This window comes from Cervus canadensis, chromosome 24, assembly GCF_019320065.1.
Source record: "Cervus canadensis isolate Bull #8, Minnesota chromosome 24, ASM1932006v1, whole genome shotgun sequence".
NCBI lineage: Eukaryota > Metazoa > Chordata > Mammalia > Artiodactyla > Cervidae > Cervus > Cervus canadensis.
Genome location: NC_057409.1, coordinates 43,765,151 through 43,788,677, shown reverse-complemented (window position 1 = coordinate 43,788,677; position 23,527 = coordinate 43,765,151). Strand labels below are relative to the sequence as shown.

At 41.9% G+C, this 23,527-nt stretch overlaps 1 protein-coding gene across 1 annotated transcript in view; it reads right to left on the bottom strand.

Annotated features, from left to right (window-relative positions):
- MPP4 (membrane palmitoylated protein 4) overlaps positions 1-23,060 on the bottom strand; it is a 36,833-nt gene extending 13,773 nt beyond the window's left edge. Inside the window, exons 1-13 of the mRNA XM_043445646.1 lie at positions 22,973-23,060; positions 21,817-21,938; positions 20,319-20,396; positions 17,473-17,553; positions 15,472-15,603; positions 14,126-14,207; positions 12,605-12,690; positions 10,809-10,880; positions 10,160-10,356; positions 6,971-7,035; positions 5,014-5,031; positions 4,312-4,350; positions 2,405-2,425 (exon numbers count right to left, since the gene is read on the bottom strand). Of these exons, the coding sequence (XP_043301581.1) occupies positions 2,405-2,425; positions 4,312-4,350; positions 5,014-5,031; positions 6,971-7,035; positions 10,160-10,356; positions 10,809-10,880; positions 12,605-12,690; positions 14,126-14,207; positions 15,472-15,603; positions 17,473-17,553; positions 20,319-20,396; positions 21,817-21,938; positions 22,973-23,060 (1,081 nt within the window). The remainder of the gene's footprint in view (positions 1-2,404; positions 2,426-4,311; positions 4,351-5,013; positions 5,032-6,970; positions 7,036-10,159; positions 10,357-10,808; positions 10,881-12,604; positions 12,691-14,125; positions 14,208-15,471; positions 15,604-17,472; positions 17,554-20,318; positions 20,397-21,816; positions 21,939-22,972) is intronic.
- Positions 23,061-23,527: the final 467 nt, after the last annotated feature.

Sequence of the window (23,527 nt, the reverse complement as noted above, 5' to 3'; positions counted from 1 at the left end):
TAAAAGACGCTTGCTTCTTGGAAGAAAAACTATGACCAACTTAGACAGCATATTAAGAGCAGAGACATTACTTTACTGACAAAGGTCCATCTAGTCAAAATTATGGTTTTTCAGTAGTCATGTACAGATGTGAGAGTTGGACCATAAAGAAGGCTAAGCGCCAAAGAATTAATGCTTTGGAGCTGTGGTGTTGGAGAAGACTCTTGAGAGTCTGTTGGATTGAAAGGAGATCAAATCAGTCAATTATAAAGGAAATCAGTCCTGAATATTCATTGGAAGGACTGTTGCCAAAGCTGAAACTCCAGTACTTTGGCCACTTGATGCGAAGAGCCGACTCATTAGAAAAGACCTTGATGCCTGGAAAGATGGAAGGCAAAAGAAGAGGGCGACAGAGTATGAGATAGTTAGATGGCATCACCAACTCAATGAACGTGAATCTGAGCAAACTTTGCGAGATAGTGGAGGACAGAGGAGCCTGACATACTAGAGTCCATGGAGTCGCAAAGAGTGGGACATGACTTAGCTACTGAACAATAACAACAATAACCTGAAGGTCAAATAGGTTAAGTGACAGAGGAGCCCCCCAGTTAGCGAGTAATGGGCCAGAATTCATGCTTGGACATTCTGCCTCCAGTCCATGGCTTTGACCACTGCAACACTGCCTTTCTTTTCACAGATGTCTCAAGTACCTGTAAGCCTCAGCAGCAACTTTGGCATGCAGAGTGTCTCCAGCAAAATGACGAGTTGAACAGAACAAAGAAGGATGACTATAATCCAGAGGAATTAAAAATTAAACCAATCCCAAACACTGAACGAAGTGTAGATCATTAAATCACCCTTAACAGGCCAATTATCTAATTGAAAACAGGAAATTTAGAAAGAACATAAATGGTAAATAATTTAGCTGAGTAGTTTCCCAGCATCTGCCTCGATGCTGTCTCTTCTATAACTATTATATACACAGCAATCTCTCTACTCTTATAAGATGAAATCCATAGATATAACCTAACACGTATCACTTTTAAAAACCAGTGCAATGCTCTGCGCACGTGTGTGCTGTCACTTCAGCCGTGTCCGACTCTTTGAGACCCTAAGGACTGTAGCCTGCCAGGCTCCTCTGTCTGTGGGATCCTCCAGGCAAGAATCCTGGAGTGGGTTGTGCAATGCTCTAACTGGAATATAAAGAAAGTAAAAGGAAGTGATTTATATTTTAAAAGTCTGTATTTTTTAAAAGTATATATTTCAAAATATAAATCTTTGGGATGACTTCTCTATTAGACATGAGAAACTATTAGATGCTTATACCTACCTATATTGAAGGCTTCCCTAGTGGCTCAGTTGGTAAAGAATCTGCCTGCAATGCAGGAGACCAGGGTTCGATCCCTGGATAGGGAAGATCCCCTGGAGAAGGAAATGGCAACCCACTCCAGTATTCTTATGATGCTTACACCTACCTATACTGAAGAAGCATGGCTTTAAAGGAAGTAAGAAGATCAGAAAATAGTCCTAATATGAAGTAGAGGAAAATAGAGAAGCAAAGTAACAAGTGGACACTAGAAAAAAAAACATGTTCTGATAAATAATAACAGATTCAATTTATTTGTATATATGGGAAAGGAGGAAATTAAAATAGATGTAATGTGTGCCAAAGTAATTATAGCCTGATGAAGTGGAGAAAATGAAACATTATACACTAGAAGAGGGTGAGTAAGGTTAACACACTCCCAAAGGTTGCCAACCCCTAAACACTCTGTGGGACTTATTTTTTTTTTTTTTTTTTACTAACAAGGTCAACAGTACTTTGAGGACCAGATACCAGATGAAACCATTTGTCATCAATAATGACAATAACATGCTAAAAAAAAAGGAAATAATTGATTTAGTATAGATACCTCACTTTCCAGTTTATTTTGTCAGTATAGATTAGACAGAATGTGTGGAATAAATTATTCAACACGTTCAAGGCAATGTCTTTATTCTGTTTAAATATCTGTCTCCATAATGACACTCTTCTAAACCAATGAGCTTTTCGTGTTACATCTTGTGAAAACTCACATCACTATTGTGTGTTAAAGAATGACATACTCAGATTTGTAATGAATGTTGTCTGGCAGGACGTTCGGGAGATGGTGCAGGATAGTCTCACACTCAGCAGCTCACCTGGCACCCCCAACTCCCAGCAGTTGAAGGCCAGCAGTGCCCCCAGTCAATATGAAAGCCAAAACAGTGCTCCCAGAGGGTTCCAAAATGTCCCTGATGAGAAGCGCCTCTTAAGGTGAAGTTTACAATATCTCACAACCATACCGTTGATGTATTTATTCACACCCCTAAAAAGTGTTTAACGTATACCAAAATTTGGATAATACATATATGAACCAGTACCAAATATTCACGTCTTACTTACCAGATTCAAATGTTTCTTCATCTGTCGTTTTTCCATGGAGGCAAAACAAAAGTGTAGTTATGTTACTATCCATAGCAAGTCTATAGTTCAACAGTCTAATTCCCTGACCCTATATTTCTGCACACACAACACTTTTAAAATGCTTTTCCTAAATCAAGGCCAACTCAGGGGTGTGTCTGTAGCAATAAAGCCTTAAATGAGATATACAAGCAGGTGGGCTGTGATGACAAGAAGTGATACAGCAGGAGCTTAAAATAAATAAAATCATAAAATAAAAAAGGATAAATAAAATTAAAAAGAAACACAGAGGGAAGGGAAAGGTAGAATGTCATGGTAAACTCCAATATCTGGTTGGATGTTATACAGCTTAGCTTCTAGAGGCTTGCCGGGAGCTTTGGAGGTCCATAAGCAAGGGGAGCAGGATAAGGAGAAGAAGTATATGAATAGCTTGACAGGTTAGGGTTGGTTAGGTGACTGAAAAATACCTGAGATAAAGCAAATGCCTCATCAGTTAAAATGATTATTGCTAGTGTTTTTTAAAGAGACATTAAGCATTAAGAAGCTAGAATTTATATGCAGAGCAATTTGAAATATATAGCAATATTACTAATACATCCTTGAATCTGGTGATGCTACACCTAAGGTCTACTCATGTGTGAAGTTGTTTATAATAGAAAAGATTGGACATAATTCAAATGTCTACCAGTAAGTGATTATATAAATGCATAACAACTTACTTAATCAATAAGCTGTTTAAAAAAATATGAGGAGGCTCTTTATGTATTATGATGGAATCATCTCCAAAGATAGAATTTTAAGTAAGAAAAAATACCAGGAACAGAACAGCATTATAGCATACCATCAAAGGCATGCATTTGTATTTTAAAAAGAGGTGAGAGTAAGGCATGTGGGAGAGGAGGAAAAAACATACATCATTGCACAGAATATGTCTGGAGCGATGCCAAAGAAACAGAGCATTTATTGCCTCGAGAAAGAAAATCGAGTAGGGAAACAGGAAGAGAGAGGGAATTTTACTGAATATACTTTTGTAGTTTTTTGAACTTGAAAGATGTGACTGGTTAACCTAATAAAAACTTTTCATTAAAATTATAGAAAGGAAATGAATATTACTGCTAGTTAAAAAACACATACCCAGGATGTGTACTTGGTAGAATAAATATAACGTCAACATTATTCTGTAGTTGTTCTGGGGAAATATACATAAATCTTTGAAATACTCAGTATTTAAACATTTCATGTCATTCTTTAATTTCTAAAACTAAATTAACCTGTAAAGCCAAGACACATTCACTCATCAGACTAAAGACTCTCCAATTAGTCTTCCAACAAAATCCTAGTGATTCTTGAGTCAATCTTAGTTTTGCCACTAAATTTGAAACATCTTTTCCCAATTTTCAAAAAGTGTAAGGATAGAAATGTGAGAAGTTTTAATATATCTCTCATAAATTTGGAACCCATGAGTACTGATCATACTAGGATCTACCAGAATGATATGATATCAAACAATAACTAGATATTTTGCTTTTTAAAAATTTGGTATCTCAGTATTTCGTGGTATTTCACAAACAGCATGTGGGTTCTAGATATTTCTCATGAATGTTGCTGAATGTAACACTAGAGCATTACTGTGTGTTTCTGTGATCACTTCCAAAATACTGCTTTCTAGAACACTTTCTAAAAGGTTGGTCTGGAGCATGGAGACATCCTTCCAGCTGTGTTTCCCTTCTGAGGGTCAGAACCACGGAAAATGCTGTGGTGGGGACTTATTTTACACATTTCTTCCAGAGAAGAAGGCCCACAGGTCCTTTGACTGACTCTGCTTCAGAAAATCTGTAGTTGAGCTGCTTTGTACTTCTCCTAGTAGTAAATCTATCAAGCAACACTACCTGCTTCCACACATTTCTCATCAATCTTCATGTCATCATCTATAAAAGAGCACAGAGAGGGGAAAAATGAAATTAAAATGTGTTACTATCACAACAAAAATCCCCTGTGTATAGGCTTATGGCAATGAAACTCAGACCATCGTATATCATGCTATTCTTATAACAACCACTCACATGGACAGATAAAAAGGACTCTATTGTACTAAATGAAAATATATGTTATGGGAGGCTACAGGACATCAAATGGTTAAAATTATAAAAGCATAGGCTTTTGAATGCTGGACAAATGATTTTACCTCTAAGCCTCCACTTTCTATCTATAAATGAGGGTAGTAACAATACATACTGTACTGGACAGGATTGAGATAATGCAGGAAAAGCTCATACACATGGTAAGTACTCAAAAAGATTTAACTGTTTTTACCTTTAGTTGGGATATATACATATATGAGAATAAAAGAATATAACTTTTAAAATTGTTCAACTCAGAACTCTTTACAGTGTAACCCAAACCCTGTATACGTTGTCTTTTGACTGATATCTTTTTATAAATTAAGGTATTAGTGATTAGTACACTATTAGGCACACAGAAAGAGCTTATTAAATAGCTGAATTGAAATGAAGTGAATTAAGAAAACTACAGGAAATTTCTAGGTAGCTTTGGAAATGAGGCTTTTTTTTCCCACAAATACTGTTTCCTACCTTCTTCCATAGAAATCGCTGGGTACAGATGATTGAAGCAGTGGGGGGTGGGAGGGGAAGAGAGAATATTAGCACAATATTTTATGCTATAATTTATCAGATGAATTTACCTACATTAAGAAAAGTGAAGTGCCAAAATTATTCTCTAAAAATTCAGTGGAGACTCAGTAACAAAATGCTAAGTGAATATCCTATAGAAACCAATACATTCGTGAGCCTTGATGGAAATGGAATCTATTTGCTTCTGGCAAATCCCATTCCCTTCTATCCTAATAAACTCTGCAAGAGTTGCATTCTACTCATTTTGAATTAAGGCACTTATTATTCATTCATTATATTTTTAGAATTCAAATCTTGAACGAAAAGAAGAAAGGGAGAGAAAGGAAGGGGGAAAGAGGAAGAAAAGATGCAAGGAAGAGAGAGAAAGGAGGGAGGGAAAGAGATGACAACTACAGTGCATCTTCAGTTAATAACTCTTTAGTAACTGGCTATAAACTAACACATGCTTGGAATTTTTCCATAACTCTTGAGTAATAAAGTTGTGTACACCTTCTGAATCAGTAACCTTTCCTGAGATTTTTTTTCCTATAGTAACTTTCAAGCAGAACAAAGAGATATGAAATAATATTTCATTTTGATATTTCACATTTATCAATATTTATTTGTAACATCATCTACAAAAACTAAAAAGAATGCTCGCTTCGGCAGCACATATACTACAAACTAAAAAGAAATGACTTGATGGTTCAGATAATGATGTCCTCCGTCGAAAACATCTCTGTGAGAAATGATCCTTTAAGTCAGTGGGCTTTATACCTGGGGTTCTTGGACTCAGAAATATGTGAGGATAATAATACAGAGCTTGAAACTCTTTTCAAGATGGACTTTGCAAAAGTCTAATAGAAGTGGCACATAGCCTGTGCAAGCAACTTAAATGTGAACAAGTGGTCCTACTAGTTATCAGACACTGATTAAAGCTGAGTTAGAATTTTCATATGCCTTTGATAAACAAAATAGAAAAATGAGTTAAAGAAGTCCTTCAATCTGGTTTAGGAAACAAACAATTTTTCAAAGCACAGGGGAAATAACTAGAATATCACCATGAAGATTATATCATGACAAATGTTTCTGACAAAATGTTACATTAGGGAAAAAAGATAAAAGGTAGTATTGCAGCTGTTACTATAACCATGTCAAATATGGTTCCATAACTGGAAGACAGTATGAAAACATTGCCAGTGTAAAGGAATTCTAAGAATTTATTTCCCAAAAAATGTCTTTATAGTTGTCATGTTTTCAAGAGAAAAAAAGGGATTTTTGACTTAGAGAACTGAGAAATCAAGTGGGTGAGAACTCTCTATGGGTGAATCTATGTCTATGGCCCTCTCCATCCTCCAGGTGCCTCTTCCCCTTCTGTAACTGCTGCCGAGAGCGTATCAGAAGGGCCTTGATCAGGAGGTTCTAGCTGCACTCTGCAAGTAACATCCCTCATTAAGGCAGCTAATCGTTCACAAGCGTTTACCACCGTGGGTGCCTTTGCTGACCATTGCCCCACTGCCATATGAAAACACTGTGTAGTGGGCAAAATACACTCATTGAATAGTAATTCAGTCTCACGTTTACTTGTCAAAGGCACACGCACTATGCCACCACGCAGCCTTGCTTGCCAGTAGATGTACAATGCACGGACTAGCCATTGACATCTCAGGAGACTTCAAGCTGGGGAGTGATCCCTGAATGTGTCATGACACAAGGACATTTGCATCTTCACAAACTGAAAACTCATCTAAACCCCAAGGAATAATGTTTACAGTAGGATTTCAGATGGCTGCCAGAAGGCCATTTGGGGCATGGGGACGTTTAAAGATCCTCCGTTGGGCAGGAAGCCAGTCCTGGGAGAGACGGAGCTGGCTTCCCCGTGAGGCACATGCTGGGTTTGAGGTGTCAGCACACTCACAGATGGTGGATCTGAGGTGGTTGTAAGACTGGTGCGGCTGAGACCACCAGCACTCCCGTTGCTTCCTGTGAAAAAACAAATACACCGTGAGAAAAAGAAAAAAAAAGAACCCAGGTTAACCCAGGTGAGATAGATCCCCAGGACAGAAAGTTTTTAGAATTCTGTTGCCTCCAACCCAGTGAACAAGATTCCACCTCCAAAGTGTCAGTTGCTCAGTCAAGTCCAACTCTTTGTGACGCCATGGACTGTAACCCGCCAGGCTCCTCTGTCCGTGGAATTCTACAGACAAGAATACTGGAGCGGATAGCCATTCCCTTCTCCAGGGGATCTTCCTGACCCAGGGGTCGAACCTAGGTCTCTTGCATTGCAGGCAGACTCTTTACCATCTGAGCCACCACGGAAGCCTCCACACACATTGCCAAGTACGTTCTCCAAATGTACGGTCTTTCTTATTTTGTCCTGCCTCACAGCATCTTCTCAGAGCCAAACCGACTTCGAGTTAACACCCAGCCCATGACCCTAGTTCACATGCCCTGAGCTTCAGTGCCTGTTAGCCTGCTCCAGCGGGTCTCAGAATATTCACCGCATGTTCTGGTTCCCCTCCCAAGCTGTGAGGCTCTCCACAGTCCCTTTAGAGCCACATGAATTTCAACTCCTTCTGTCGCCCTTGATTTGTGCACTGATCCAATGAGCCTGTCATTTCTGTGTGCTCCTTGCAAGACTCCCGCTAGAGCCTCCTCACCACTCTCTGCTCTGAGACCATGAAGACTAATCTCATTAGGCCTTTATCCCTGTGTGTGTCCTCAGCCCCCAAATTCAAGTCATTCCTTATCCTCTGCACTGTAATTCCTGTTCCATCTACCACCCGCCACTCCTTTCACACACCCTCTGGAACTGGTAGCGAACCTTTAGTGAAGTCTCTCACAACACTTTACCTTCTTGGAGCCTCCCCAGTGGCTCAGATGGTAAAGAATCTGCCTGCAATGCAGGAGACCTGGGTTCAATCCCTAGGTCAGCAAGATCCCCTGGAGAAGGGAATGACAACCCACTCCAGTATTCTTACCCAGAGAATTCCATGGACAGAGGAGCCTGGCAGGCTACAGTTCCTGGGGTCTCAAGAGTCAGACACAACTGAGTGACTAATGCTTGCACTTTCACCTTTCACCTTCTTGCCCTAACCAAACGCGGGTCCCCCGGAGGCCCCTGCTCCCAGGTGTGTGTGGGTAAATCAGCCCGCCAGGGTTGGGGGGAGGGGAACCCTGAAGTACAACTTAACGGACTTCGCTAGTGTCAGCATTCCCACTGCGACTGATTTCAAGCTGCCACCAAATGCCAGTGACATTTCAAGATGTCACTGACCATGAGGAAGGGCACACACGGGCTCTGAGGGCCGGCTCCAGCACACCACTGCAGGAGGCCCTCACTCCACAGGGCCTGGAGGTGGGGGTTCGCTGTCCTGCCATCTGCAGACCATTCTCCCTCTTCCCTCACTTTGAGTACCCTCACTTTGAGTACCCTCCTCCTGATGCTTCTGGAAGCCATTCTCACTCCCATGCTCTTTACACTGCTCCGTCATAATTCGTGATGATTTTATTTGGCACATTAGTGCCTCTTCCAACACCCTGGCCTCTTGGTTCCTTGATCTCATCTCTTCCAATGACCTTAGCTAATGCCTCCCACTGTCATCCCCTAGACCTTTCAGTTCCAAAACAATCTCCATAATTTTGACATCTAGCATCCCTTTCTTCTACCAGGGACTTCTGTCTTCCCACTCCAATAATCTATCAACCTCATAGGAACCTATAACCCATTGACCTGACTTCCTTTCCACTGATCCTACACTGTCACCTCCCTCCTTAGCATAAATGTCATGATCCGTCAGGAAAGACACTCTCTTCTCCCTCTCTTGATTTACTGCTAAGTCTGACTCTCTGTCTAGTCTGGATCTGTCCACCCAGGAAGCTGACCAAATTTATGTAAATTTGACTATAAATTTATGGACTTGAAGCCTAAGTGGGTCCTTAATGCTGCTGATACTGTATTTACTCAATCAATTTCTCTCCAGTTCTCATAGAAACTTCTCAAGCTTTCTCCTCTTTCCTTCCCAAAACCTCCTACCCACTTTAGTGCCAGCTATGACATTGGTTGATAAGAAAATAAGAGCAGATGAAAGAGACTGTCCATAAGCTCGCAGCACATCCCTCATCCTCAGCTGTGCCCACACTCTGCATTCTCTGCTGCTGCTGTTACTGTGGGTAACTGCTCAGAATCCTGTCCAGGGCCAACCCCTCTACTTTTAGACTTCATCACATCTCCATCTGCCTCCTCAAGGACTGATAACAGCAGCAGTTCTCTCCTCTTTCTCCTGTATCAGAAAAGTTTCCCTCTCACTGGATTTCCCCCATTAGCATTATCTACCCCACCTAAAAACTCTCTCATACCACTCTGCTTTCTCCTCCAGCTATTTCTCCACTGCTCTGCTCTGCCTTATACAAAATGTTTCAAAGACTTTCCCCTGCTCATTGCTGTCAAAGTCTTCAAATCCCCTTTTACTCAGACGTTGGCCCACCCCTCCACTGACATTGCTTTTATCAAGATCACCAATGACCTCCTTTGCTAAATCCAGTGGTCAATTCTCAGTCTCCACAACAGTGGTGAACACAGTTGATCAGGACACTCTACCATCTTGATTTTCATGACCTGTCTCATTGGCGATTCCTTCTTAGTCTCTTTTGCTGGTTCCATTTTCTTCTTTGTGACCTCTTAACATTGGCTGAGTCTTGGGTCTCTTATTCTATCTTCTTTCTATCTCTAATCACTTCCTTGGACCTCAGTAGCACCAAGGTGATGGTGATGGGTTGAGATTCAGGAACTGAGCTTTCAACTGAGTCTTAAAAGGTTAATAGAGGGAGTCAGAACTACCTTTTAAACTTTAGTTTCCCAAGTACTCTTCTCTCTTTTCCAGTTGATATGATTATCCTGGCCCCTTTGGTATTTAAGATGTTTAGGGCATATTGACAAGTTGACATTTGGCTTTATAGACCAGTATGTGTTCATCTATCTGCGTGTCTCTCCTTCTCTCATCTGAACTGCAGTAACACTGCTTGTCTCCTTTAATTGCAAAAACCCGGGAAATGTCTTCTTTTCTGATGGCTTGGTCTTAGGTCCAGGAATGATGACATTTCTTACCTCTTCAGAAGTTGGCTAGAAGGGATTAGGCCAGCACAGGTACCCAGGTCAGAGACTTTCCGGGCCTGCCACCAGAGAGCATCATTCTGGTCCACAATCTGGAGGATGTCCCCCTTCTGGAAAGGCAGCCCGGCATCCATGCAAGGGATGGTGGGGTCCTCCTGGGGCCAGTACTCGATCATGGCACGGACATACACCTGATGATAGGCACACAGTGACATCATCAGGAGAATCCTTACCCCCAGCTTGCTAAGACTTAAAATCATCTCTCTCACTCTTCTATCTACTGCGGCTATCTTTCCTCTCCATCTTCACCAAGAAGAAATCCCTCCTTGAACTGAGTCTAAGAGCCATGAAAAAAAAAAGTGACTTTGGGAATAAAATCTTTTAGCTCTGAGAAGTCTCTGCTCAAATGTTCACTATTCCTGACGTTACTTCTTAACTTCTCAATACCCCATCTCCTCTTACTGTGTTCATTTACGGATTTGCGTCTCATGTCATCAGTGTTGAAAAATATGCAATACAATATTGAACAAATGATTAACACATTACAGAGGATAGTAGTAAAATATAAAATTTTTTTTTTAATTTTTGCTGTTATTGTGGAGGATTTACTGTGTGTGGGTCTGAAGCTTCAGTTAATTCTTACCGTTTTCTGGCTGTTAACAGGAGGGTCAGAAACTGGAACCACCTTGAACATGATTGTGCCACGAGACATGGCCTGGAAAATGTCAGAGGAGAGAATGGCAAATCTCAGGCTTTACTGGGTTATCAGGGTTTGGCAGGTGAAAGTTAAAAACTCAATGTGTGCAGATCAAATGGTGACATCTCCCACAGGGGCTTTTACAAGGGCTCAACAGCTAAATATCACCTCCCAGAAATGGACATTAGAAGAACTTTAGCTTCACTTCTGTCCTGCTGCGGGGGGTCCAGGGTCCTGAGGCTGGACTCTCCTAGTACCCTCCACCTTGCTCTCATCAGGACACCACACTCAGCAAGCTCTTTTCCCCCCAAGGCATGAGGAGGGAGAGGAACTCTTGATCTGAATTTCACTCCTCACGTCTCAGTCAGGAAGCCTTTCCTGAACACTTGTTTCTGCATCAGGAAGCCTCATCTGATGGGGAAGAAGACAAAGTGCTCCCAAGTCTTCTCGAGAGTACTGACAAGCCTCTAAACTAAGGGTGGAGGAGACAGAGAACCTCCTAGCTTGATGCAGGAGGTAGGAACACCCCCTCCTCTGCTCCACCCCCCAAAACACACCATGACACACACTGGAGATCCAGAGATGAACAAGAAAGATCTCATTCTCACGCAGGAATCTCATGATGCCACTGTGGTGGTAACTCCACAGCTGGTACCAAAAGGACTGCGGTGGACACATGTGTATCTGTGGCTGACAGTCCTTTAAGCTCTTTTGGCAGTACATTTTATACCACAAAGAATCTTGCATAGCAGTTTGCAAAATATTTAAGTGCTTATTATACTCCTTACTGGGGGCTTTTCACGTAGCGCTAGAGGTAAAGAACCTGCCTGCCAATGCAGGAGATGCAAGAGACTCAGTTTCAATCCTTGGGTTGGGAAGATCCCCCGGAGAAGGAAATGGCAGTCCACTCCAGTATTCTTACCTGGAGAATCCCCATGGACAGAGGAGTCTGGCGGGCTACAGTCCATGGGGTCGCACGGAGTCGGACACAACTGAAGTGACTTAGCATGCACACATACTCCTTATTATACCACTTCTCATCTCAGTCCCTAGGGCACATCTATGAAAATCTAGAGTTCTCCCAAGAACCCAGTGTGAGGACCGCTAGTATATGTAATATATAATAGTCAACCTCAGGCCCCACAGTGGGGGAATGCACAGGGGAGGTGGGCAGGGCATGGCGCTCTGGCTACATTGACAGCTGAACAGTGACCCGGACAATGGTTTGAAGGATGGGAATGAGAACCGAAAAGAAACCAAAAGCTCATATAATCAGGTCATAAATCCCCATCTCAACACAAGGACTAGCAGGGCCAGCAAAGATGTCCCCCTCCCCATATGCTGCCCTCTGGACTTCTTTTCTACCTCAAAGCTGCCTCAAAGAAATAGCATAAAAATGTTAGGGGAGCAAGGGGTGGTTTGCTCAGGTCCAGACTCCTCCACAGTCTCACTCTGCCCACCCCGGGCTCAGTTTCCAACAGAGCAGCCCAGGTGATGAGGACCTGGGCCGTCTTCCTGAGGCTGAAAGAGCAGCTTGGGAAGGACATCTCCAGCAGGGTCCAGGTCAACTGGGGGGAGGAAGCAGGTAAGGGGGACGAGATGCATGGAAACAGACAGGTTCTAGGGCCTGGAGAGAGTAGGCTGCCGACAGGGACCCGAATCCCCCTCCAGTCACGGTGCACACGCCAGGGGCTGGATGCAACGCCGCAGTGAGTCATGGGTAAGGCGAGGAGGACTGTTACCAGAATGTGGATCACTTGCTCAGGGTCCAGTCCTTCAACGGAAACTCCATTCACTTCCACCAGTTTGTCTCCGGCATATAACAGCCCTAGGCAAACCGGAACACAAAACAAAGAGCGGCGCCAAACAACTCACAAAAAGGGCGGTAGCCATCCCAACACTACTTAACAAACTCACTAACCTAAGCATGTTCTGACATCTTAAGTTTTACTGTGAAATAATAGGAATAATAAAGCAAACTGGTTAGTTGAATTTACACCACCACCAAAGTACATGAGAATTCCATTTTTCTACCTTTTCACTAACACTGGGCATTAACTAATAGTGATATTTTTAGTTTTGCTAATCTGATGTTGTAAAATGGAACTGGAATACTGGTACGAAGATAGCACTAAAAATAAAGATGTCTATAATTTCCTTTGCTGTGCAAAAGCTTTTAAGTTTAATTAGGTCTCACTTATTTATTTATTTCCATTACTCTAGAAGGTAGGTCACAGAGGATATTGCTGTGATTTATGTCGTCAAGTGTTCTACCTATGTTTTCCTCTAAGAGTTTTATAGTTTCTGGTCTTACATTTAGGTCTTTAATCCATTTTGAGTTTATCTTTGTGTAAGGTGTTAGGAAGTGTTCTAAGTTCATTCTTTTACAGGTAGCTGTCCAGTTTTCCCAGCACCACTTAAATTTAAAAAATAAAAATAAAGATGTCACAGTCGTGAGTAAATGTTAAATGAAAAGGAAATGGGGTGGGGATATTCTTCAAAAGAGAAAGTGTAGAGAAACTTGGGGGTTAAGATTAAGCCTTGAGAATTATGAGATAAGACAATGGAGACAAGAAGCATCTTGAAAATTTCAAGAAAGCTATCTTCAACAACATCAAACGTGCTAGAGAAGTAAAAATAGAACCGAGGCTGAAGGGAAGGCCAGTGGACTCAGCAACCAGGAAGTCTCTGGGTAATTTCTCTAAGGATGTTGGCATATGAATTCTGCCCCAGGTTTCCAGGGTCAAGAGCAGTGAGGACCAGGGACGGCACCTACAGAAGTGCTGGTTTCAGAAGCGCAGCAGTGAAAAGAAGGAAATTCGGTTCCCAGATAGAAAAGGCAAGCAACAATGGTTTGAAGATGTGGAAGAGCTGTGACTTATTGAAAGCAGAAGGACCAAGTGGAGAGCGAAAGTTGGGAATATAGAGAGAGGCAGACCTAGACTTGAACCCTAACTCAAACTGTGACACCTCAAGCAAGTTAGGTGGTTAATCTTTGCGAACTTCAGTCTCCTCATCTATACCGTAGCAGGATAATACTTAGCTTGTTAGGTTTATGTGGGAATGTAAAGTGAAAGAAAATTAATTTAATGCATAGAATGGAGGGACTCGGTGAGGAAGGGCGATAGGGTTAGTTTCTCTGGAATATTTCTGTCTTCCTTCTTAGTAACCAAGTAATGGAACTTATTAAAGGCTCGACCTTACGTAGGAGACAAGGTCCCCTGCTTTCCCGGCCACGCCTGCACGCAACTGCTCCAGCTTACCACTCCTCTCGGCCAGCCCACCATGGATGACTCTGGCCACCAGGATGTCCCCTGTCATCTCGTGGCGCTTGATGGTAGCTCCCTAGGAAGAGAGTACAGTGGAGCCCATTTTTTACCTTACATGACCACTTTCCTGGGGGCTTCCCTCAATGTCACTCTGGTCTTTCAAACAAGGGAATTAGTACCAACCAGGGTAATAGATGGAGAAGGAAATGACAACCCACTCCAGTATTCTTGCCTGGAGAATTCTGTGGACAGAGGAGCCTACAGGCGGGCTACAGTCCATAGGGTCTCAGAGTCGGACACGACTGAGTGACTATCACTCACTCGCGCTCAGGGCCACACATACACCATGTCATCAAAAAGGAAAGGCCATTTCACTTGGGTCTACCAGAGTCTCTATCCAACCACATAGACATCAAATAATATTGAGATCCTTCCAGAGATAAACAGAACTTCCACAATTACAACCTAATCAAAGGAAATACACTTAGAAAATCAAATTAAGGCCTTACTTAGCTTCCCCTTAACAGAGGAAAAAACTTAGGCAAATACATTAGAACTAGGTGAAATATATGTACATGTCACAGAGTCAAATAATAAAATAATTCTTTTTTTTTCATAGCTGTTAAAAAAGAAAAACACTAAGCAGAAATCTTTCCTGGTGAAAACATTACAATCTGTAAAGTGTTTGAAATCACAGGCAAAATTGATTAAGAGATATTTTAGCCATTATTATCATGGATTCCCTCCTGCTGCCTGAGTGCCTCACACTATAGGTGACTATAGATAAGAATATTGCCCAACAGTTGTTTCAAGCTGCCTACCACACTATATTTCAAGAACTCTAAGGTGAAGCACTGATCTCTGTTAGAATCAAATGAGGAGAAAGTACAACAGCGCTGATTTTGACTGCTTTCCTCTGGCTGACTGAAGAAACAGAACAGACAAGTATTACAAAATTCTGTTGGCAACCATGCTTAGCTGGGAATAGAATTGCTGTGAAAAAGTCAGAAAGACAGGTAGGTGATCAGCAAATCAGCAGAAAAAGGGGAAAACACATAACCCTCACCAAAAGGGAGAATAATTTGTAGCTCAAAGATATCCTTGACTGGATGGGGGAAGCTAATAGTTGAATAAAGAGAAATTATTAGTTTAAATAACACATGCATAAGGAAAACTGCCAGTGGTTCTATGTATGGCCTTTGAAATATTTTGCTTATTTTAAATTAAAGAAAATTTTTATTAAAAAAAATATTGCCCAAGGCACTACTAGAGGTAACTTAGCTCCCAATTAACCCTGGTGTAATCCTAAATGAAAGATATTAGTGAGATGATTTCCTTACCAGGGGCTGCTGGTTCTTCACCAAACAAACAATCCTCATTGCCTCCTCGCTCTCGGGGATGTTGTCTGGCAGCGGGGGGAGAAGGGGCTCAAAGTCCTTCTGAGCTACCGTGTCGTGGGCACTGAGCAAGGCCTGGAAACAGAGAGGGAAAAGGCAAATGAACCTCATGCATAGGACGTACCCACCTAGCAGATGCTGCCTCAGTTCCGTGGGAGACACGCAGCAACAGCCTACACGTCCGTGCCAGGCTCAGTGCTAAGTGTTCTACGTGGATTAACTCAATCGTCACAGCGACTCTGAGGCAGGGATACATATATTTTTAACTTTCAAAATTTATTTTTATATGATTTTAAAGTTTACTTTCCATTTTCAGTTATTACAAAATAATGGCTATATTCCCTGCGTGTACAATCCATCCCTGTAGCCTGTCTTACACACAGTGGTTCATACTCAGCACTCCCTCACTCCTGTGTTGGTCCTCCCCACTCACACTCCACGGGTAACTGCTAGCTTGTTCTCTGTATCTGTGAGTGTGCTCCTTTTTTGTCATACTAGATTGTTGTATTTTTTAGGTTCCCCATATAAGTGATATCATACAGTATGTCTTTTTCTGTCTGATTTATTTCGTTTAGCATAATTCTTTCAAAGTGTCCATCCGCGTTGTTTTATCCATGTTTGCAAATAGCAAAATCTCATTCATTTTAATGGCTGAATGATATTCCATTGTGTGTGTGTGTGTGTGTGTGTGTGTGTATCACACCGTCTTTATCCATTCGTCGGCTGATGGACACTTCCGTTGCTTTCATACCTCGGCAACTGTAAATTGTGCTGCTATGTACGTTGGAGTGCATGTATTTTTTTCAAATAGTGTTTTGGCTTTTGCGGGGGTGGGGGGGGGAGGGAGGTGTGTGTATATACCCAGGAGTGGAATTGCTGAGTCAGATGGTAGCTCTATTTTTAGTTTTATGAAAAACCTCCATACAGTTTTCCACAGGGGCTGCATTAATTTACCAGGGTTGCCTTCTCTACACATCCTCATGAGGCAAGTATATTCATCGTCCCCACGTTACAGATAAGGAAACAAGGCACTCAGAGGGCAAGCAACACATCATTTATTCTTTCATTTCTGATAAAATCTGTTCTGCCATGATCTCATTTCCTGGAAACCCGTGTAATCCATGATGCTCCTGTAAATTTGAACTACAAAATAATTATTGTAATCGTTTCCCCAGGCAAGGCAGAATGAGAGGCAGTAATGAAAACATCTTGCTGGTTTAATTTGTCAGTAACACCCAAGATCCCATGTGAAACAGGATGAGAAAAAGCACTCCCCTGGTTTCAGGTATGATCAAATAGTTCTGGTATGTTAAAATTTCATTTCATGGGGTGGGGAAGTAGTCATTCTACAACTCTGCCTGAGATTGGTGGATAGAACTCTGTTGGAACTCAGAGAAAATTCTGTAGGTTTGTCTTGTGAAATAAAACTTTTTGACTCAAAAATTCCATTGCTCCAGATGCACATAGTCTCTTAAAGTTCTAATTTGTTGATAAATTGGTCTCAAAACCTGTAAGGTAGGGTTCTGTTCTGCAATCAAATGTTCTTTATATACCCCCTCATACAGCTATTCATTATTACATTGTTTTTTCAAAATCCTTCATACACTTTATCTCTGAAACTTAAAATATTTCCCAGTTGGAAAGGATGTATGCTGCCTTAATTGTCCCCCAGAATTTTAGCGGAATGGTGGCTTTTCAGGGGGTAAACAAGATGCCACGGGAAGTCCTGAACGCCTCCGTATAAACAGAGCCGGCTTGGTTCCATGACCAATGAGATTAAGCCCCCCATCAGTCACATCTGAGCCCCACATCTTTCGGTATAATCTGTTGGCTACCCACATACAGTAAAAGAACATCTGTTCAGAGAGCACATCTTTATTTCTTCTTCCCAACTCTGTCAATGTGCCGGATGGTTATACCTTGTCAATTTTAGCAAGCACTTGCCTTAAAGTGTGGAGCCTGGAGGATCTGTCTTAGCTCTTGGATCTCAGGGGACTTGGGGGTTTCATGTAGTATCTTCACTACCTGGTTGGTGGGAAAGCATACATGTGAATTTTTAATAATCTTTACCACCTAGTTAACATCACCCAGGCTGGATAACAGGTCTATTGACATGATATTTACCTAAGAAAAGCTGTTACTAAAGCCTTCTTCTTCACCTTTAAAGTCAGGTGAAATTAGCATTTTTTCCTTATTCACTAAACTTCATTACAGCAGGTAGAATCTAAGACTGGGGATAGATCTAAACCACAGTGCCCTTGTCCTGGCACCTCACAGACTTGGAGGAAGGACTAACTTAATTTTGTGAGATCATATGTGTCAAGGCAGTGTCCCTCAAGTGCCTCTAAAGTGACTGGTTGCTCATGTGAATGCTTTATGGGCAAGTTAAGGTATCTGAGTTCTCCAGGTACAGGCTCAGTTACCTGGAAAACCAAGTAGCTTTAATCCCATGGATTGTTCCATTTTTCAATTAAAAAAATGAGATGGTAATTTGTATTTTAGGACTTTTATCTGATTAGTAATTTTAATGTTTATTGCAACAAAAAAAATTGTTAGAATAAATTCTGATCCCTTTGCTTTGGTTTAAGTGTAGACCTGGCTTCTTATAGAACATAAGTGCTGTCAAGAATTTAACTCTGTAAATGCTCACCAGTCAAGCAACATCACATCCAGTCAAATGAAAACAAGAGGTTTAGCAAACTTCACCTCCACTCTCTAGGGTTACAGCTGAATAAAATCACATGTGTGTGTTTCCCCATGGATAGCTAAGAACAATTTGAGTTGTTAATTACTGGAGTTTCGGCTGTAAGGTTTTATTTTTTTCTTTTTAAAAATTTCTATTAATGTGATTTGGACAATAAATAAAAATAAAATGGATTATATTTATGCATCCAAATATTGGGCTTCCTTGGTGGCTCAGATGGTAAAGAATCCACTTGCAAGGTGGGAGACCCTTCCCTGGGTGGGGAAGGTCCCCTGGAGGAGGGCATGGCAACTCCAGTATTCTTGCCTGGAGAATCCCCGTGAACACAGGAGCCAGGCGGGCTACGGTACATGGGGTCACAAAGAGTCGGATATGACTGAGCAACTTTCATTTTTCAGCAAATTTGTATTGAACATTTACTATGTGCTAGGTATTGTTTTTTGTTTGTTTGTTTTTAAATATGTATGTATTTATTTACTTGGTTGTGCTGGGTCTCAGTCGTAGCACTTGAAATCTTTGATTTTTTTCTGACATGCAGGATCTAGTTCCCTGACCAGAGATCAAACCCCGGTCCTCTGCATTGGGAGGACAGTCTTAGTCCCTGGACCACCAGGGAAGTCCCTAGACACTGTTTTAAGTGATGCAAATACAGCTATGAATAGGCAGACACAAATCCCCACACTCATAGAATTTACATTTTTGTTAGGAGCCACAGATAATAAGTAAAATGTGTAAGTAAAAAAAAATAGTTTTATTTGATGATGAAAAGAATTAAGAAGAAAAAATTGTCCTTGTTTTGGACGGTGGATAGGGAGTGCTATGAGGGGATTGCAATTTTAGATGGGGTGACCAGAGAAAGTCTCTGTGAGAAGCTGACATTTCAGTGGAAACTGGAAGGAGATGAAGAAGCACATCATGTGGATATACAGGCAAGAACATTACTGATGTAGGGAATAGCAAATGCAAAGGGCCTGTGGCAGGACCATGCCTGATTCAAACAACCACAAGTGGTTCATGAGACTGGAGCAGAGTGAATAAGGGAGAGGATGGTAAGTCAACATCAAAGAGAGATAACACTATGTTTGGCTATATAACTTTGATGTTTACTCTGAGATGAGAAGTTGTAGGAAGAGTTTGAGCAGGGAAGTGATACATTTTGACTCATCTTTAATTCAGAATGTCTTAATGGCTGCCATGACAGGAATAGATAGTTAGGGAGCAGGAGTAGAAAGAGGCAACTAGGCAGGATGCTACATTGCAATTATCCATGTAAGAGAAAATGATGGCTATGTTCAGTGACACAGCAGAGGTGGTGTATTTCAACATATTTTGAAACCAGAGCTGAAGGACTGGGTGTGGGTATGACAGAAAGAGAAAGTCAAAGATGATCCCAAAGATGCTGGTTTAAGCACCACAAAAAGAAAAACTGTGCTCAGTCATGTCTGACTCTTTGCGACCCTATGGACTATAGACCACCAGGCTCCTCTGTCAATGGAATGTTTCCAGGCAAGAATACTGGAGTGGGTTGCATTTCCTACTCCAGAGGATCTTCCCAACCCAGGGATCGAACCCACAACTTTTGTGCCTCCTGCATTGGCAGGAGGCTTCTTTACCACTTGCACCACTCGGGTGCAAGAACAAAAATAGATAGAAAAGGCTGGAGAGGGGGAGCTTTGGGGTGGGGATGCTCAGGAGCTCAGTTTGGGACCTGTTAAATTGGAGGGGTCCATTAAACAGTAAAATGGGCAGGAAGCAGTGGACATATGAGTATAATTTAGTGGAGAAGTCCAGACTAGAGAAGTAAAATTACAGATCATTAGTAGAAAAACATTACCCTGTTTTCATAGCATAACCGAGTCGAATTTTTAGGGAAAAAGAGAGAAACGGACACATTTCTCTAGAAATGTGTTTTATTTTAATTTGGGGAGGCAGGAGGCCAATTGTCTTTCTTCTTTTAAAGCTCAATTAGAAGCAAGGATTAGATGCATAGTCACCAATTAAACATTTAGAGCATTTAAACTAGTACTATGAGTAAAATGGCATCATGTTAAAACTACTATTCTCTGGATGAAAAAAAGCACCTCACCTCGCAGGATAACGCCTGTGCATGGGGTGTGGCAGGAAGAAGCTTCTTCTCTTTGAATTCCTGGAGGCTGTCATAAACCTGCAGAGGGGCAGCGAGGAGAGAATGATGTACTGAGCAAAGGCTTGCCAAGCGGAGAATCGGCCTGGGCAACGGTGCCAGCAGGTGGGCAGCCTGTGTGCCAGCCTTTAATGAGGTTTGTTAGGTTGCCAGAACATCTTCACCTTATAATTAGATGCTTGTACCCTTTGACCAACATTGCCCCATTTCCTTCATCCCCCAGCTCCTGGCAGCAACTAATCTCTCTGTTTCTACAAGTTCCACATTTTTAGAGTCCACGTACAAGTGAGATGACATGGTATTTGTCTTTCTCGGACTTATTTCATTTAACATAATGCCCTGAGATCCACCCATGCTGTCGCAAAAAAGGAGGATTTCCTCCTTTTTATGGGTGAATAATATCCATTGGCCATCCCATTTCTGAGGATATAGTAAAATGGAATCACTATCTCAAAAACATATCTGCACGCCATGTTCATTGAGGCTTTATTTGTGATAGCCAAGGGCTTCCCAAGTGGCACTAGTGGTAAAGAACTCACCTGCTGGTGCAGAAGATATAAGAGACCCGGGTTCAATCCCTGGGTTGGGAAGATCCCCTGGAAAAGGAAATGGCAACCCACTCCAGGATTCTTACCTGAAGAATCCCATGGGTAGAGGAGCCTGGCAGGCTACAGCCCATGGGGTCACAAAGAGTTGGACATAACTGAGTGACTTAGCAAGTACACAAAAGCCAAAACATGAGGGGAAGAAATCTGTGTTCAACAATGGATAAAGAAATCAGGTATTTTAAAGCCTGTGCTGTGAAGAGTACTTCTGTGTTCACACTAAATACATTGACACTTCTTTTAAAAATATATTAATATGCACCATAAGGCTGACCACATTTCACACCTAAGTGAAAGAAACACACCCCCCAAAGATAACTTCAAAAGGATCTTTCTTAATAATAACATTTGTTTAGAAGAACAAAATTATAGTCAGATAGTAGACGCTATTGTATAGTGTGAAATTTCAGCCAACTTATAAAAGAGATCCTCAGAGTAAGAAAAACTTAAGATACCTAAACAGAACTGTGGACATCTCATTTCCTAATTTATAAAAACAAAGAGGAATGATATTTTAAAGCCTTTTTATTTGTCCTGAGTTGACCTCAAGGACAAAGGGTCGTGGACAGCTGCTTATGGGGTTGCCAATGGCCATTTGCAGTGGCTGCTTTGTGACCCTGGGGCCCCTGGAAGAAAGGGGGGGGGGCCCTGGGACAGAAAAGAGAGGAGCTGCTGTATTCTTTTCCACTCAAGTAAACTCCTTCCTAAACTTGGGGTTGTGTAGGTCTTCCTTGAACTTTTTCCCTGTTGAGATTTCCTACCATCTGACAGGCGATGTTGATGGATGAGCAGGGGCCGCTCCCAAGGCCACGGCTTCAGAGCAGAAGGGCGCTCACCTTGAGCAGAGCCTGCAGCCACGGGGAGTGGAGGAGGTCATACAGGAGACACACTCCGTTCACGTCTCGGCTGTAGAACAGGTTCAGCTCTTGTAGCACGAGCCTCAGGAGGTGCGAGATCCCTAGAAGCAGGAGAGGGCAGAGATGGGGCGGCAGATGAGGGCGGAAAGAAGGGCAGGTGTAACGTGAAGGACAATTCAGACCATGAGGAGGCTCCAGGGGCTCAAAAGGAGAGCAGTGGACACTGCATTTAAAGCCGAAAGATCTATCTTCTGGCTCTGTTATCAGTGTGTGTGCTTCAGAAAACCATCCAAGTCTCTGGGAACTAGTTCCTTATAGAAAATGAGGGTATGTTTGCTTTGCTATAGAGTTCTTGCTAATATTAGGTGAACTAATAGATCACAGTAAACAGATGAAAAATTTTATGAGAGCAGTATTGCTTTCCCCTCCCCAGTCCTAACAGCCTCTGGTTTATTCCAAAATCATATAGTTGTTTTCTGGATCCTTCAAACATGTGGTCATCTGTATTTACCCTTTATGAAAATTCTTATTGAAAAACTCTCCCAATAGGCTCTTAGAAAATATTAACTGTGTACATGCCTGCACTGGGTCTTAGTTGTGACACACAGGATCTTTCAGTTGCAGCTTGCAGAATCTTTAGCTGCAACATGTGGGAGTTACCCGACCAGGGATGGAACCTAGGCCTCCTACTTTGGGAGTGAGGAGTCTTAGCCACTGTAGCACCAGGGAAGTCTCTCCCAATAGGCTTTTAATGCAAACCTGAGGGTTCCACTATTAAAGGGACCGGACAGATTTTAGTAAATGTTTGTTTTTATAAGTGTTTTCATAGAAATCCTATTTGTTGCAATGGTATTCTGAATGTGAACAAGTTGCGAAGTTCTAAATAGAAGTAAAACATTGTGGGATAGGAAAAAAAGAGATTCCTAATCTACTGTATTGATTTCTTTCCTTTTGGCCTTAAAAATTGCTTGGACATATCACTAATAGAGGCAACAGGACACTTCAAAGTGTATAACGAGTTCCATATGGAAATCAGAATAAATCCATCAGAATTTCTGCCCCTAAATTGGATCACATTGTTAGAGGGATATTGAAAGGCCTTTCTGGCCTAGAAAAGGAACTTGGCACCACATACCGTTCTCCGGATTGGTTCCCGTAGAGAACTTCTCATCCTTCTTGTCTTTTTCACCTGGAAGATCTGATCCTTTGTCTAACTGTATCATCCTCCTTGCCCAAGATTTCAGAGGGGATTCAAAGCTAGGGAACAGATCAACAAACAGCACAGAGCTCATTCAGTCACGCCGGCCGCGCAGCTCTTAGTGCATATAAAGGCATGTATTTCCAACAGCGTTGACTGAGCAAGTTGGACACTGTGCTACATACACACCGGGATCCACACCAGATAAAATGGTCCTGCCCAGGGGTACTTCCTCTCTAAATTAACCACCACCAGCTGTGTGGACGAGAAAACTCACAAAATATTCCTCCTTGTCCCCTCTTTTTTTATTTTCATTTATTTTTAAATAAATACTTTGATACTTTATTTTTTAATGTGTTTATTTAGTTTATTTGTTTGGCTGTGCTGGGTCTTAGTTGCACATGTGGGATATAGTTCCCTGACCAGGGATTGAACCTGGGTCACCTGCATTGGGAGCATGGAGTCTTAGCCACTGGGCCATCGGGGAAGTCC